This window comes from Carassius auratus, chromosome 18, assembly GCF_003368295.1.
Source record: "Carassius auratus strain Wakin chromosome 18, ASM336829v1, whole genome shotgun sequence".
In the NCBI taxonomy this organism is placed as follows: domain Eukaryota; kingdom Metazoa; phylum Chordata; class Actinopteri; order Cypriniformes; family Cyprinidae; genus Carassius; species Carassius auratus.
Window position 1 is genome coordinate 13,471,094 of NC_039260.1, and position 19,130 is coordinate 13,490,223.

Here is a 19,130-nt window from a genome sequence, read left to right on the forward strand (position 1 = left end):
TGAATTTCATCACTGTGACCTTTCAGTCTGATCTCCTGCTTTGAGATCTTCACAGAGAAGCTCTTCATTCCCTCCCTATAAATCCCTGTAAAGGTCAGCCATGACAAATGGAATATTCATACCCGAATATTTTTTTTTTTCTATTTACCATTTCCTCAGGGTCAGTTCAGACACATAATGGATCAATCTATGTTTACCTGTTCTCTATTCATGCTACATTACAGGATCCATTTCAAAGGTTGCCTCAAAAGCTATTAAACCTCTTTGACTTGTAAGTGGTTTCCAGAGAATTATTGGTCACGATTGGCCGCTTCCTCTCATTCTAAATTTACCATTTCAAATTGGCCACTGTTTGATCAAGCTGGACCTGGTCTGGGAGCTGATTTTAACTTCACTGAGCTAGGTTTTAACTCTAAAGTGCCAGATGTAGATGTTCATCCAGTATTTTTAGTCAGCAGTTCATGTTCAAGATTGGTGATGAACGTTTAAAAGGAGTTACTGTGGAGAGAAAAAATGGGTCTAATGGGTCTCCAGGGTTTCTATTGCAGCACTAAACATAAAAACACAATGAAGCACACTGACCTCTGATGTTTCCCATGAGTGAGCACGTATGAGCGTGTATAATGAGAGCATTATTAGAAAGCTTCCTCATTTTCAGCTCCCTGTCAGGCCTTTACAATGAAGTTGTGATGGACATGCAGAGCTATACGTATAACATCTAGAAACCCAATCTTTCTCTATCTGCTGCTCACTCATACACTGTATGTTGCATCAGTATGCGCTCCTGCACTTTTAATGCTGTCCTGACAGGCTGTCAACGACACAGAGATCACTATCAACACATATGCAGAGAAAAGAGAGAGAGAGAGGGGAGGAGACAGAAGCAATCATACATCAGTGCTATGTGTAGTAGATATGAAGACATTGGATCTGGGGGGGAATTTTTATTTATTTTTATTGAAAGCTAGCAATAATTATCGGAACCTTGATCAGAAGTCAGTTTAAGAATGGGTGTTAACAAGCTCCCACAGGATGAACAACAGTTTAGGCTTTTAGAGGTATACAGTTTGCATTGTTGTCCAGGGGACTATTATTTTTAGAGATTCAAAATATACATGGTTATCGCCCCCATATTAGAGAGCTTTTTATGTTGGATATGTAATTTCATATTTAAATGGGTATTCAATATGAAACTTAAAGTTAACTTTTAAATAATTGAATAACCCTGTTAAATGTAATCATTATCAAATCTTAAGATCAATATCTACTTTCAAATTATACATTATAATGCTATAGTGCCTACATTTGATTGACTAATACTTTATTGATCCTTTACAGGAAATGCATTTATTATTTATTTTTTTCACAGCAGCTTCAACACACAAAACACAGCACCACACATAACAAACAAGTCATTTATTAATTAATTTGTATCACTTAATTTGTATATTTAGATAAAGTTATAGAATTTTAGTACTGGCTATTTATCAGTTATCAGCCAGAAGATATGATGCAGCGGTCCGCCATTACTGTTCTCTTTCTGTAGCTGCTGGAGATACAATGCCAGCGCCAAAGAGTGTTGCGTGTCGGGATGCACCAACGAACATAGGAGTCTCCATAGACTGAGAGTGAGTTCAGTTCTCTCTTGTTGCTAAAGCTAACATTGTCTGTGTCTGTTTTCACTTATGCTGCCTTCACGTGCTACTAGAATGATTGTAAATAGGAATGTGGCAGTTAAAAACCATTTGGAAGCAATGTGAGGATCAGTAACACGGTCACCGCAAGCATAAGCTCTTGAAGCTCCGCACTCTTCTGAGAAGGGAGGCGGGAGCATCAGCTCATTTTCATTTAAAGGAGACATACAGATAAACAGCTCATACCCTAAAAGTGGCAATTTCAACAAGCTACAAAAAAAATTCTGTTGGGTATTTTGAGATAAAACTTAACATACACACTCACAAATCAGAGAACAATAAAAAAAATTATATCAATGTGTTATATGGGACCTTTAACATATCTTCTAGAAGTTCCATATCTATAAAATATATCTGTGTTAACTACAACTATTAAAAAATGTTAACTGAAATAATTTTTGAAATAAAGTAATGTATATTACAGATGAAAAAAAATTAGAACATAATAATAATAATACAAATAAAATTACTCAAATAAAAATAAAGCTAAATATTTAAGAGAAACTAATAATAATATTAAAACACACTGAATTTGGAATTAACACTGATTTATATATATATATATATATATATATATTTTTTTTTATATATATATTAAGAATAAAACTAAATAAAAAATAAAAATAACACTGCTGTGCAACCCTACTATGGTAAGTTGGGTACTCAAGCACTTGGATGCAACAACAAATGTTTTTCAACTTCAAACATTTAACACTTATTAAAATTAAGTAACAACAACACTAGCTTGTGACTGATTACAGTGTTATTTTTTATCAGTACCTTGTGGTGCAATTCATCAGCCAGAAGTTGTATCAACACTGTACATTGAGAACTTTGAGTTCAGGGGAAGAACAACTCAACACTCTGTCTGGAGAGGATTAGAGGGCGACACACAGGACATGTTCTTCCTTTCAAACAGCTACATGCAATGCAACCAAATGGAACAGAACACAGGTTTTTTCAATCTTAAAACCTTGGTTTGAGACCCATATAAGCACCAGGATGTGCTGTAAAGAGGAGACTATGCAGTGGCATAGTGTCTGGGAATGGAGAAGCATATGGGCCCAGGCAGTTTGGGGGCCCGCCGAACCAGGGGCAATTATTAATTGAAACTTGGTAACAAATAGAGCCCTGCATGCGCCTGGCCCTTGTAGACAGTGAGTTGGTCATAATGTTTGATCAATTTAGCCTTCTCAAACCAACACGACTTGACTAAAATAAACAGACATAAAACACTTCATGCATTTCACAGTATTCATTTAAACATTTCACCTAGATAGATGAGCGCTGTCGGGCGCATATCCAATCGTTTGTGCAGGGTGTGGAAGCTAAAGCATGCTTTGCAGCACACCAGCAGGATCACTTGCATTTAGATTTATTTTTAATAATAGAGGAAACTTACAAATATGCCATAATTTTTGCTCATAAAGGTAAGAGTATACATCATTTAGAACTGCAAAGGGTCTACTTTTATTTGTGTGCACTCACTATATCAACAAAACGTTGTGCTTTTGTAAAATAAGGAAAACAACAGGATGTGATTTCTGTCTTGAGCAGGAGCGCTTCACCGACATGATAAATATATCTATAGAATGCTATAAAATTATTCTTTTAAAGCAAAATAATTTAAATTGAAAACAAAAACTCTTTCAACTCTTTCTTCATCCCAATGTACTTAGTTCAGTACTTTAGTTATCTATTGAGTACTCAGGCAGACAAAATGACCAAAATATCTATCTCTAGAAATGACAGGGCTGGTCTGAGGTCAACAATCCCTGGGGAGTGACTTTAAAGGATTAGAAGAAGGAACAAAAGAGAAGACATTACAGCCTGTATACTGTCAGATACACACCACCAAACTCACCACACACACACACACACACACACTTGTTCAAATTTGGTACATCTGCTATACACAGGTACTTATAGCAATCAAATACAAACAACAACAACAAAATGTCTGTTTGGTTGGGTTCAATGGCTGCTTGAGCTTATTTCTAAAGAAAGCATGTCATCTCAGATTCATAAGACAAGACAAGACAAGAAACACAAGATAGGATAAGATAGGATAAGATAAGATAAGATAAGATAAGATAAGATAAGATAAGATAAGATAAGACAAATACAACGTAATATTAACGAATAATCAATATCACTAATTATATTTTCCTTCCTAATACACCTTCCTGATCTTACTGGGCCTGGTTCAGTGCATGCTTTTTTCAAAGACAAATGCTTTTCTTCATAATTCTTTCATCAAAATGTAATACCTTGCCAAAAGTCAAATTTTCCAATCTCCTGTAATAAACCCTGTCGGGTTCAACCCCCTGTCACTTCTGACATTCCAATCAATTCCCAATGGATAAAATCGAGTCATGCCCTTAATTTTTCTCATTGTATATCCTTTCACTTAGACATTTTCATTAATTTTCATACTTATGTGTACCAAAGTTTACATTCGTTGAACTCGATTCACAATTTTTTTTTTTACCTTTGTAGTTATAACAGCTTGTCACAGTAGCAGTACCCATAAAGGGACAACTCTGTTCCACTAAAATATGCATATTAGTACCTCAGAGTAGTAATATGTAACCTTATAAGGTGCTACTATTAGCTTGTTGGGGTAAATAAGGTACAGTACAAGCATGAAGGAACTGCCCCTAGAGGACAATTGTGTAGCATAAAGATTGAGCAATAGATCTAAAAAGCACAAATTAACCTCTTCACTTTGTGCAAAAGTCCAAATATCAAAGCTGCAGTGTTTGCTATGTTGCAGGAAAATAAAGTGCATAGTACATTTATTATTATTATTATTATTTGTAAATTATTAAAATCAGAAACCCTAGAGCCATCACCATTTCAGGGTAACAAAGTAATTAAGCCTAGCATGACCACTGCTTTAACATTCTGTGTGTGATGTGCTGATACAGGACATCAGGCGAACGACTCTAATGTGGTCCACATAACATTTGCATTTAGAAACGTTTATTCTGCAATTAGGCACCTGCGCACACTCGCACAGCACATCCCACCAGAGTCCAGAACATGTGCAGAAGAGAAGGTAGAAAATACCCTGAAATCACTGAAAATATTGCATCAAATCAAGCAACATCACATATAGAAAATGATCATGGATAATCAAAGAACAAAACACCTACAATTGTGCTCTACTAGAACGGAGAGGGGAAACACTCCAAAGAATCAACTCTCTGGATATTCCCAGCATGTAATGAAGCGTCAATCTGAGAACTGTGCATCCTTGAATGTAAATATGGAATAGAAAAAAATTATGGTTTGTTTGTCCTGAGGAACTCAGAGCTAACAGAGCGAGCTCAGCTAACAAAGATGAACGGAGCAAAGAGATCAAGAGTGGGTCAAACCCATATATCATACTGATGAAACACTCTATCTGTGATGAACAGTAACATCTTTTAAGTGATGGACAGTGACAAATATATCACCTGGACCAAAAATTCATACAAAACATCATGTCAAAGCAAGCAGCTAATACTGATCTTCTGATCTCAAAAGAGTTTGAGAGGATCCAGTTCTCCATTCACCATTCCAGCAAGAGTAAAAGCCACAGGTGAAGGGATCAATGGAAGGACGAAATGGAAATGAAGGAAAGTGGTTAAGGAGGGAGAGAGAGACATACCGGTACTTCATGCCGGTGAGCTTGCCGGTGGACTCTTTGAGGGAGATGTGGTGGCGTGGGGTAAAAGAGCCGAAGCTCCGGGCGATGATGGCGACTGTGCGGAACTTTGCCCGTGCCGCGTTCACCACGTTGGGGCTGGTGGTGTTCGTTTTTCCATGGTCCCCATTTCGACCCTTCAGGTTGTGGTCTGTGCAAGCGATGGAGACCTGCATGCTGGATGAGGTGGATGAAGAAGATACAGTCTACAACACAGAGAGGACACACTGAGGGATCATGCAGGGGTCACAGTCCCGACCTTCCTCCCTGATCCCGTCTTGTGATTACAGTCAAAGCAGCAACAGGGAAACCGCATCAATTATTGAGCACAAGGAAAAAGGAGACGTCTGCACAGTCCAAAAGTTGTGTTGCTCCTTGTCCAAGACGTTCCCTCGTGAAAAATACAACTACTAAGGCTGCATCGGGGTCAGTGAGCCACAGAACGAGAGCTGCAGAACTGTCCGGAGGTGGAGAGGAGATTCCCGTGGCACTGAGAGGATCCTCGCATGGTCAGCCACAAAAAGCCCGCCTGCTGAAGGGGGGAGGAGAGGAGGAGGAAAGGAGGGAGCGATGTCAAGATCGGACAGCATAAATCCACAGCTCTGCTGACACTTCTCTCCTCTCTTCTGAGGTCCTCCTCTTTTCTTACACTCTCTCTCACACACATTCATTCACTTCCTACAGCTGATGATAATTCAAGCTTTTAATGAGCTTCTGACCTGCTTTTTCTTTCTCTGTTTCCCTGTTTTTTCCTCTCTTTTCTATTTAGATCTGTTTTTTTTTTTTTTTTTGGTGAGCTCAGCAGTGATGCTTCATCTGCGCTACAGCTCTGGGGGAATGAGCAGTAGGTAGTCGTCCACGTCTGTTTAAAGCGCTCTCTACCTCCCTTTATCTGCCTCGCTCTCTTTCTTTTCCAGCGTATCGCGCTCTTGCTCCACTGCTGTGGAGTGTAATATCTGTGACACAGACCAAGTGCAATGTTTCGTGCACCTGTGCACACATGAGTTCAACACTCTTTCAGCGCTAAGCATGAAACCAACAAATGCTAAATTGAAAGCCGTTAAAAGATATTTTGAAGGTAACATTGAGGTTAAAAACATATTCAAGCCCTTTTAAGGTGAAGTATGTAATTTTAGGTTAAAATACTTTCATGTTTCACAGCTTAATATGCAAAACCCACTAAAAAATAAGATATTTGATGGCTGATTACTACTAGGACTGGGTACCAAAACCCTTTATGATTGTTACCACTTTCAGTGCCTTACTTAAATGCCTGAGCTGTCAGCTGAAATATTCACCCACTGGTGCTCTGAAACGCATGTAAGGAGCATCATCACTGCACAATGATTGGTAGTTAAATTATACTGCAATCATAAGTAATACTGCATTCAACGCAATTTCGGAAAGCTCTGATAATACAAATCCAACATATTTGTTGTAACGTTAGCGTCCATGTTGTTTTCACATTCCGATGTAATTTCCTGGAACGTCATGAGTTCTATTAGTCCTGTGATGCATATGTGGAGTTTCTGCACAAGTGCACCCTCTGTTGTCCAGTATGATTGAAACAGACATTATATATGAAAAATAAAACTTCTCTTAAAAGAAATGTGACTCAGATACAAGATAATTAATGTTTTTCTCCAGTGTACCATTTTTTGGTTTTGTTTTTAGTATCGGTTCAGGTACCATTTTATCATGTATCAATTTGGCACTGGTATCAAAAACCCAAACAATAACAAACCCTAATTACAACTTACTACAATGCATTGTGGCATTATCAAAACATTGGTCTGTTTGTTTGAATATCCCAACCAGCAACACTGACTCAACCAACATTGACAGTTTAAGGTAGAATTATATGTTTGTTCAATCAACTGCAGATGGGAGGTTTGTTTAGGAAAATAAAAATGAATATTCCCTTCATCCGAATCCATCTACTTCCATACTATATGTATTATGAGAAAAGCAGTGTGGGTAAATGAAAATTAATAATCCTCAATATAATAGCAAACAAATAAATAAAAACAGTAAAAAAACAAAAAATACCTGTATATATAAAATAAATAAAAAGTAAAAAGATTTGATTAAAAAAAAAAAAGTTGACTAATGTAAGGTCACCTGACAATGTCAGCATGGTAAATGTAGTGAATTCAAAATTAAAAAAATAAATGTATGCATTTAGCAGACGCTTTTATCCAAAGCGACTTACAGTGCATTCAGGCTATCAATTTTTACATATCATGTGTTCCCGGGGAATCGAACCCCCAACCTTGCGCTTGCTTGCATGCTAGCGCAGTGCTCTACCAGTTCTTTTATCGTACATGTACTGTAAAATAAAGTAGACCCACACTGTTTTTCAATGTGACTAACCTTAAAACAATAAATGTATTGCTTCAGTGTGTAATTTATTTGGTGTTATGTAGATATTTGTGTAAAGGGGGTATATTCAGCACAACACAAACCTACAGACCTACACACACATATATAATCAAACAAACAGCCAACATACACATTTGAGACAAATGAAAGGAGACACGACAGTCTCTGTTATTAATTCTAGTGTACTAGCTACTTTGAGACGGTTGACACTATTCTGACCTCATTTAAATTCATTACAAATCAACTGACATCAGCTTGAGTGCTGGAGTGCTAATTGAAGCTCCAGATCTGGAATCACTCTAATATATGACTCCCCAGTGCCTGTACAGTATTCTTAGCATTACCTAAAGTTCTTCGGGGACAATGTCTCCCTTGTAAAACTGGATGTTACTGCTGAGCTTGTGAGCATCCCGACAGCCAGTTAAGTACTCCCTGCCAAAATGCCTTCAACTGCAATCTCCAGCCCTCTTCCGCCTCTTATGAGTAAATTTACTGATCGACAAGAGATCACACTCTTGGTTTCACATGATGAAAATTTGATGACTCTTACCACTCGCTCGAAGTTTCTAATTAAACCAGGAAGCTCTTCAAGAGGATACTAAGAAACACAGTACTTGCCTGTGTCTATGGAAACCACAGCGAGTGGAATAAGTTTCATTTAAAATGTTTCCACAAAAGGCTTTTTTGTTTTTCACATTAGCAGCAGTTACATCTGTTGTATTGCTCCGTAATAGTCAGCTAAGCTTCAAACTGTCCCTAGGTTTCTCACCCTCTCTTTCTTCTTCAGAATCAAGCATTAACTGCTAAACATTTATTGCGATTAACATGTGAACTAGTGCCATGACAGCCCATCTAATTTCTCCCATCCAATTTTTGCCACCCACACGAATCACAGAACAATTACTGCACAGGCCAGCAACCTCAACTGTGTCCCTTTTTTTTTCTGGATCGTTCTTTGGGCCGTACGACACCCTTTTGAGCCATTTTGGCACTCGCATATGAGCGTTGGCTCCAATGTTTCTGCATGTGATAAATGGTAATAGCAGGACATATTTGAAGAGGGGCACAATTACAGATGAGGTACATTAACCACTCATGCTGTGGACCACTGTATTCAAAAATTCCGTTAAAATGCTGCGACTCTCCTGATGAGCTACACTCCACAGACCATTTCACACCATAAATACTCAATCAGTAGCTGAGCGTCCAGGTGTACGTGAGTCAGAGGACTTCTTTTGAGTGGTGTGGAGGTGGTGGTGATCGACCAATCACTGAAAGACGTGAAACACAATAGTGTTTGATTTGCATCAGAACCTGTCCGCCAATGATGATAATTACTATGCAGGCAATAGAGATGGCATCAGAGACATGGCAACACAGTATGACGAGATCCCTCTGTCCTCTCCCTGACCTCAACAGCACTGACATATTTGATCTCTCTGCTAATGTGACTGGGGAAAGGCTTTTTTTTCACTGGAGAATAATAACTTAAGCTTGAGTTCTGATTGGTTGAAAATGCATGTTAAAAAAATTTACTTATGGGAAAGATTGAGATGTTAGTTTACAGCAATTTTCCCACAGGAAAAGCCATTTATTTGCCATGGAGCTTTTTTGGGTCTATAATGTTTATACTTTGGCAAATATACAGTGTTTTTCTGAGAAGTATTTGGTTACCACACTAAAACAACGTTGTTGCAAGTGGAATTTACAATCATTATTTTATTTTATTTTATTTTACTATTATTAATTTTTTCAGTAAATCACAAAAATATTTTCCTCAGTTTTAAAAGATAAATCAAACTACAAACTTTTGAATAATTCTGACAAAAAGTACACTTGCATCCAAAAGTTTGCCCCCTTTTTTTAGTAATGGCTGCTTTCCTATCACAGGAATACATTGCAGTTTAACGTATATTAAAACATAAAACTATTATTTTAAATTGTAATAACATTTAAAAATATTACTGTGCTTTTGATCAAATAAACTGATTAAACAGTGGGCATACAAGACTGAATGTGGTGTTCATTTGTGTTAAACAATAATAACATTTAAGTGTGACTTAAGTGTCCAAATACTTCTAGAACAATGCATTTGCACAAGAAATCATTGAATATGGATGCTCAAAACACACAAATGACTATTTCGTTTCCACTCTGTCGCCAGCATCTTTGGTTGTAGTCACCTTGATCTCATTTATTAGAATGGATTAGGAATCTTAGCCAGTTTCTTTCTCAAGGTTGTTACAGCCATGCAGACAAGCCAAGACCTTGCACAGAGACACAACTAGCAGAATGTGAATGTGACATGTCTAAAATGACAGCAAGGTCAGCGATAACCTGCCCTGTTTCTTGTGCATTTAAGGAAAGTGAATGTAGAACCCGTGCAATCATGAACCACTCATGCAGCATATCAGGTTTATACTAGTAAAGCAGTTATTTTTTTTAACAATGCTACTTGACCAATACAAAACATTGACATGTTGTTTATATGTATGTCAGTGAACTATATGCATGACAGTTTCACCTGAGTGGCAAATAACCCTTACAGGGCCACCATTACATAACCTTGGATGCCATCATTATCCCTGGTGTCTGAAAAGCCTATTTATTTCCAGACACCCATACCTCACTGCTTGACTAAACTAATGAGATTATGGAGTACATTTTGAAGCTTGAATAATTAAAAACTCCTGGTATGATCCCAAAGGCTGAGGCACTATTGACTTTTCCGCATTCCCAAATCAACAGGGACCATTGGGTACATTGTGTATCCAGTTACTGACTGCATAAACACCAGATGATTGTGGGTAATATTGACTGTGATAATCTTATAATGTGCAGGGCAAGTGAAAAGTGTAGACAGACCTAATTTTAATACAAACGAGGCTTGAAACAATTAGCTATAGCAAGATTTCCAAAAACCACTGATTGTCCTTAGTCCTGTTAACATATTGTCATATTTGTGCTTAGGATTTAATAAAACATTTATGGGAAGTGAATGGTGTGAATGGTACTGCCCACTAGAAGAATGGACTGTATTTGCTACAGTCTTGCCACATTAGATTCATCCATTGTTTTTTATATTTAATTTTTTGCAATTTTACAAACAAACTTAAACCCTCAAGGCACAATGCCTTAGTTTTATTCGCTGTTGTGTGTACAGTATGTGTGAGAAAGGGCACATTTGGACCCTGGTGCGACGTAGTGTAAAATGAGGTGAAAAAGACCGAAGGGCAGGCAGAATCTCTTTCAGTTCTCCTCAGTGTGGGAGGACAGATAGACACTCACTCAGCAGCACTCTGTGAACACCTAACCCATTTATGCACACACAAACACTGTGCCTTAGGACATGCATGAACATTAAACTCCATGAAAAATGAAGTGAAGTGAAGACTGGAGTCTGTTTCTATGCAATCTTACAGCAAAGGCAAATATTATTCTTCAGTTCAGCTCAATAAAAAAAAGAGCATTTTACTCAGACTCAGAGTTTAAGATGTTTAATCTCCTGGTGCCTCATTAAGCACTGAAAAAACTGTTCTGATCTGTTCATCAGTGTAAAATGTCTTGGTGTCCTCATGCGACACACAAAACTACAGTACCTACTTAGAATAATTTAAAGAATTAGTTTAAATTACTTTTTAAATTAACTTACATTTTACATAAAATCTAATTAAATAAAATTAAAACATTTATATTAAATCTATGCATACTAATTCTATTTTTTGTGTATAATTACTGTAGTTGGGCCATTAAAAAATTAAATTAAATTAAATTAAATTAAATTAAATTAAATTAAATTAAATTAAACAATAAAACTAATAATAATAATAAATATCTATGTAGGTCAATAGCTACCATTTACCATTTGGTTGCAACTTGTTTTGTCTTCAGCAGAAGAAACTCATATAGGTTTGGAAAAACACAAGAGTGATTAAATGATGACAATTTCCATTTCATTTTCATTCTTAAACCATTTCTATATTATTTATTTCTTAACCCCTTTCAATCAACACAAACAGATCTTTCACAACAACCATATTCCCACCAGCAAAATGACAGATGCCATACATTAGAGAAATCTGTTATGCAGTTTTACTTATTTCATATCACTATGGCAACCTTGCTGGAAAATTGCTGGGGTAAATGAGAATGGCTGCTGGTGTGTCGAGGAAGAAATGTGTGTAAAACCAAGTGTCTGAGGACAGAGTATAAAGATGATTCTTTGCAGCAATGAAAACCACTGGTTTGTGAATGCTTTTTATTACTGCACAGAAATGAAGACGGAAGTATTGGGAAATGTATAAAGTTTGATCACAGACAGAAACAGGAAGACCTCTAAAGAAAAAAACAAATCACATCGCCTTGGGAGCTTCTTAAATTACCTGTTTTTTGACCTTGCGTAACTTCATTATCTCTCCCCTGAGACCCTTTCTCTCTTTATCTCTGTTTCTCACTCACTCCCTCTTTAATGTCATTGATCCTGTAAACACAATCCTCAATACAGTGAACCCTCAGATGCTGGCGTCCACTACAAAAGACAAAGCTTTAAAAGCCATTTCCCGCCATGATTTCTCAGTGTGTTTTTTCATTAATACCAACATGGCTTTGGTGACTTTGTCCCATATTTCTATATACTGTAACTTCCTCTTTATACATCATTGTGTTTTTTTTATGATGGCATAAATTGTAAGTGACAGATGAAAGCGCTGAGGTACCTCTACAATATCTATGGCTTCAACTCAAGGTCATACATATCAGTAAAAAAAGGGTTAAATAGAATAATACATAAAAACAGCACTTCTACTGAGGTATTGTAATTGGTGAAGCTGATGTACCATACATGAAAATACATTTGTCCACTCTAGAAAACACCATATACCATGAATACATTTGTTCACAGTAGCTACAGTATCCATAAATTTACTGTAATTGTATGGGGATAATGTTTCAGGTATTATGGCATGGGATATTGGTGCCTGTATATTTTGCATTTTATATTTTATGCAAAAATGCTCTGTGACAGCTGATTGGTTGTCTAAAGTTGCATATAGGTGATTTGGATGCTGATTGAGATCCCTATTCTGGACAAACGATTTTAATATTCCCCAGTTACAGCATGTATACTGCCATTCAAATATTTGGTTTTATATAGGATTTTTTTAAAGTTGCAGTTAGAGTTTCGTGCAGGCTTCAGCGTCACCATTGGCCCACAAGTTCTAGATTGACAGCTGCTCTTCTAGCCAATCAGTTCAAGGGGAAGTTGACGTCACTCCAATGCGACTCGTGGTTGCTGTGGCAGGTGTGTGAAGATGGATAACCAGCGTCAGCAGGAAAATCCCGGATGATCTCAGGTAATTAGCCATAAATATTATTTGGTTAGTGGGGGACAGAAACATTCCCTTTGTGTGTTATGATATTTTCTGCAAGCTCTACGTAGTCCGAGTATACGAAGCCGATTCGTCTGGGATTTGCCTGCTGATGCTGCTTATCCATCTTCACACGAGAGGCTGACATTGATTGTAAACAAAATCACTATTAATCACGGGATTGGTGCAATGTCTACGCTCAAATGAAAAAATAAATAAATTAGAAAACGTGTATTAGCATGGATGATTTACGTGTGTGCAATGCACAATGTGCATTGTTTAAGATGTCTCTTCACTGTAACGGACAGATTCCGGCCAAAAAAAAAAAAAAATCTAAATACAACATGGGAGTGGGAGAGAACATGAGTCATTCTGGGAAACGGGATGGGATTTTCCCCCAGTTTTTTCGTGGGATTGGGACGGGAGAGATTTGAAAATCCACTCTCGTCTCACCGTCACCCTCTACTTCACACCTGCTTCACACACCTGCCACAGCAGCCACGAGTCGCATTGGAGTGACATCAACTCCCCCTTGGACTGATTGGCTAGATGAGCAGCTATCAATCTAGAACTTGTGGGCCAATGGTGAAGCCTGCCCTGATTTACATGAAACTGTAACTGCAACTTTTAGAAACGGAAAAGACCACAAGCACACAAATAAATAACATATGAGCAGGAAACCTGATTTTGTTTGAGATTTGGAAAATTGTTAATTCATGTTTCAGTTTTGTGCAATATAATTTTAAATGTGTTTACATTTTCAAATCACGCTTATTATTTTTCGATCAATGACTGCGCTTGTTTGTTATTATAAAAAAAAAATGCATTTGTTTTTCGGTTTTGTTATTATTTCACATGTGTTTTTAAATATTTGATCTCTGCTTATTATTTTTCAATCTGTTGCTGCAATACATTTGGCGGGATTCTAACCCCATACAGGTGGAACTATTGTTTTTCCCTGAAAGCTGAGATTGTGGTGTGAAGTGTTTTGTTTGCGAGCTAAAAAGGCAGAATAATCATGCACAATCATGTCCAGTGGCCTTGAAGTGAGTGAGATTATGAAAAAGAGATCGGTAAGTTTTCTGTGCTCTCTAACTGAATACATTAAGAACTGTGTTTCTCCAAAGACTAAACAGACATAAGAAGACAGCGCTTACAGGCAGATGCTTGGAGAGCGTGACCTCTTCACACTGTGTATCACTCATCATGTTTGAATTCAGAAAGACTGTCACCTGCATCCCACATAAACACAGCCTCGTCATTTCTCACATACATGCACTCAGTTCTACACACGCTTCAGTGCTAACGAGTAAAAGTCTAATGAGAGGTGTGTGATCTCACTGAGCAATCTCACGGGTGTAATTACTGTGGAACGGAACACACAGTACTGTAGCATACAGAGAACGAGAGAGTGGGGGTTAAACAACACCTGGAGCTGCTGCAGCAATACCACCACAACCGTATTATAACCCAAAGTGGTAAAATAATGTTAATTGTTCAAAAGAGGGGTTCTCACATCAGGTATTTTTCACTTTAGGATACGCAACCCCAAAACAGTCAGCACATCATGTATTGCTTTGAAAATCTGGTATTGTTGTTAACGGAACTACATGCTTTTATAGAATCAAAAATACTCATTACCAGCTCTGAGTGCCCTAGGCGCACAATTTAAATTGTTATAAAAGATTGTTCTTTTGAACTTTCTGTTCATCAAAAAAATTTATTACGGTTTCCACAAAAATATTAAAGGGGTCATATGATGCGATTTCAAGTTTTCCTTTCTCTTTGGAGTGTTACAAGCTGTTTGTGAATAGATAAGATCCCTGAAGTTGCAACGACTAAAGTCTCAAACCCAAAGAAAATTCTTTAGAAAAGTTAAGACTGGTCCAGGCCCCCCTAAAATGCCTCGTTTAAAAACAATTTCCACACAAAGGAAGAAGGTGTAACTTTATTTTTGCTTCCACCGCAGCCGCCAAGTTGTGAAGACACTGTTTTGTTGTGAAAGCTAAACTACACTGTTTGGTCTTCCCAAAGAGGACACAACTAGAAAGCAGTAAGTTGTATTTACAACACCGTTCCAGAACAGTTCAACCCAAACATTCAGATGTGTGCAGCACATTTTATGGAGGACTGTTTCCTGATCCTTTGGAGAGAAGACTACAGTGCCAGCTATTCTGACTCAGTCTGTAAGTACGTTTTCATATTTAAAGGATTTGCATCTGATGATTTAAACCTTTTTGAGCAGTGTAGAGCAGTGCTTGTTGTACATCATTTCTCCGATCACAAATGCAGACATGGTTTTATGTTTACATGGCGTGATGCAATGCAACAAGTAAAAAGACACTATAAGTCATTATAATCCGTAATCATGTGCCCACTGGATGCAACAAATGCCTTGTTTATAATGGGGTTTAATGTTTTTTTACTTGTTTTGCCGGTATTCTGACCGGGACACTGTACCTGTACACTATATAAGGGGCGTAACATTTCCGTAACATGCTTGAGGCATTTTGCCAATCACAACGCACTGGATAACTGGCCAATCAGAGCACACCTCACTTTTCAGAACAATGAGCACTGTAAAAATCTTGTTTCAGAAAGGCGGGGCATAGAGGAGAAAAAATTATGTACAGTAGAAAATAATGTTTTTTTTTTGTTTTGTTTTTTTTTTTTTTTTTTTTTTTTAAACCGCATGACCACATTTCATTACACAAGTATACAAAAGTATACTTATAGTGGAAGCATATATTAAATGCACACAAAGAATGTTCTATATATGAAAAGATCATTTGGAAAAACAGATTTTTAACCTTTTTTCTCCTTTTTAACAGTTTTGCAAAAATCATGTTTTTTCATTGTGCATTCCAATTAATCTCAATCAAACCTTAGTTGTTAATTTTGATAAGGTAAAAAAAAAATACTAACACAATAAAATAAATACGCAAATAAATAAATAAAAACCTTGATTTAAATGAAAGAAAAACAACAGCGAGTTATCTGTTTTTGCAAATAAGCTCTTTATATATTCAATCTACAGCTTACAAATGAGCCCTGCATAGCAGTATAAGCTGAAAGAGTTCACCCTCAGGTAAACTAAGAAGAACAAGAGCTGACCTATTGCACAGTGACCTGCTAACTGTCTATCACAGTGTACAAAACTACTGTGGCATTCTAGTGACCTTCAAGTCTACAGTCTGATCTAAATGAGAGGAAGTCAGGAGGGGAATGAACAGAGCGTGAAGGAACATGGCAGTAATAATGATGGAGAGAGTGTGTTTGAACAGACAGAGCACTATAACTCATAACAGGTACTTATTAAGAAATATAAATGAAAGTCTAGCCTGGAATGACCGAGGTGCCATTTAAAGAATGTGAGTGTGTCTTTGAGAGTTTGGCCACGTTGAGCTGTGTATCACCGAAGGCAAAATTGGCATACATCAGAGGGACATTTTGTATGTGTGTGTGTGTGTGTGTGTGTGTGTCCACTATCAAGGGCACAGTTGCTGACTTTGCCTTTTAATTTGCTGCTGATATATGAAAGGTGCTTTACATGTCAACAGAGGCTTAAAAATTAAAAAAAATAAAAATAAAAACATCATACAGTGACATACAGAACAGACCGACAGGCACACACATACATAATAACAAAAGAAAGAGAGAGAGCGAGAAAGAGAGAGAGAGAGAGAGAGAGAGAGAGCAGGTTGAAAACATTGCTTTTCATCCCATACCACCCACAACAGTTCCTCAGTCAAACAAAACAGAAACCTAACACTTTCACTCCATCAGCTCACAGTATTGACTGTATCTGCATTTTACAAATAAATGCAACCCAGTAAACACACTTTTACACATTGTTCATGGGCCACAGTCTTGATTTCGTTTGCTTTTGCTAACAGGTAAATGACTATAAATATTGTAATTCTATTGTATCCTGTAAAAAATCAAAAATACTTCAAATATAAAACACTACAATAATTTCAAGTGCTACAAATAAATGTAGGTATTACAATATTATATTGTGCAGTATAAAAAAAGGATATTCATTTTGAGATTTGCTAATGATTACATTTATTCCATTATTCAAATAAAATCATACATTTTGAGTGTTTTTAAAAGATTAAATATGTGTCTTAAGTAGCACAGCTCTATTTTTGTAGCAATAACCAAAAATACATTGTACTGGTCAAAATGAGAAATTTTTATTTTATGCCAAAAATCATCAGGATATAAAGTAAAGATCATGTTCCATGAAGATATTTTATAAATTTCCTACTGTAAATATATAAAAAAAATAATTTTTTATTAGTAATATGTATTGCTAAATACTTAATTTGGACAAATTTAAAGGCGATTTTATTATATTGTCCTATGCTAACAAACCATACATTAATGGAAAGCTTATTTATTTAACTTATAAATCAAAAAACTGACCCTAATGACTGGTTTTGTGATCCAGGGTCACATACGAGGTCATTTACTCTTCCACTGCAAAATTTCACAGGCAAAATCCAATAATTTCAATAGGAATTCAAGCACAAAATTGATAGTTTGGGGAGAAAAAGGTCCCGTTGCAGATTTTGCTAATGTTTAAATTGGTCGTGAGAATATTTGACCAAAAGTCAATGACAAAAACCGTTCTTGCCTGCAAAATTATGCAGAAGGTCTGCTAATGTGACTTATTTTAAAAATACAATAAGAAATATTAGCATGAACAGTCATTTCCATATTAACTGATGCAATAAATAAAACATATAATATCCAATTATGCATCCTTCTAAAAAATTGTCAACAGCAATTTGACCAGTGGCAGCAGTGTAAAGCAACTATACAGTATATATGAGTATAATCACTCCACAGTGTAATATAGTTAATCAGTCTAATTTTGTTGGCTCTTTGCAGTTGCCAAGCAGCTTGGCACATCGTTCCAGAGAATGTGATCACAGATGTGCATATGATGGCTTCAAACACGGCTCGTCCAATCAGAAACATTATAAGTGTATTCTATGGTCAGAGAGCGGGGCAAAATGTTTGCACGCACAGATAATGCTATCTGAAGCACATAATGAGTGGACATAAGCATTCCCTGTTGTATATTTACATGTTTAGTGAAGGAGAACGAGAGAGCTGCATAAGGATCCATCTGTTTGCCTCTGTTTGCCCCAAACACTTGCATCTGAATGCACAGACCACACTATTATATCAGACACATGCACACATCCGCAGATGTATGTGGAGCTCAGCTGTATTGACACAGACTAACAAAGACATGTCCGTGTTTGACGGACAGGAAAAGAAAGAGAGGAAAGCGAGTGTACGAGAAAACGAGAGGAGAGTGGGTGAAACAGATTGTGCTGTCAAAGTGGATGGAAAGGGCTTGATGTGACGTTGCCACGGCAATGCAGAGTGGGACAGTATAAAGTAGCTCCGTGTGTGTGTGTGTGTGAGTGAGTGGGCGATACATATTTCCCCTCTCTCTCTCCCTGCCTGACTCACAGCAGCATAAATACTGCAGGCGCTCTTAAAGGCAATGCTCTCATCTGTCCTCTGTCTCTCTCTTGTCCCTCAGGCCTGACAGCTACAGTCACTGTCTCGCACACACACTGAGGCATTTTACAGGACAGTAGGATAAGTGCAGTACAAGACTGATGAGACAGACAGCAAGAAATCCCCTGTGCTTTATGGAAGTGCTACAAGGTGAAAACCAATGCAAATAAGACTCGTGGCCTGAATTGGAACGGGCGATGGTTGGACGATGGTATTTAAAGGTGGGACTACTTATACCAAGACAACCATTATGCCTGGAGGATCTCATGCTGTTTTCCTCAAAAAAGGGAATCTTTAATCTAATATTTTAATGGTTTCAAAAACCTGCCAGTAAATCAACAAGGTTGCGATATTATTGCTTGTTATGTATCATCTGTTGATGAAGCAGGTAACTTTACAGATTCAGACAACATAAATCAGATGACTGATTTTTTTTTTTTATTGGGTCCTTCT

At 37.2% G+C, this 19,130-nt stretch overlaps 1 protein-coding gene across 4 annotated transcripts in view; it reads right to left on the reverse strand.

The window, feature by feature from the left end:
- LOC113118507 (voltage-gated potassium channel subunit beta-1) overlaps positions 1–19,130 on the reverse strand; it is a 135,073-nt gene that overhangs the window by 89,238 nt on the left and 26,705 nt on the right. Inside the window, exon 1 of one of the 4 annotated variants that reach the window (XM_026287744.1) lies at positions 5,350–6,968. The exons of the other annotated variants lie outside the window; for them this stretch is intronic. Within the exon in view, the coding sequence (XP_026143529.1) occupies positions 5,350–5,561 (212 nt within the window). The 5' untranslated portion in view covers positions 5,562–6,968. Of the gene's footprint in view, positions 1–5,349; positions 6,969–19,130 lie in introns of those variants that run through there. 4 annotated transcript variants of the gene reach the window in all.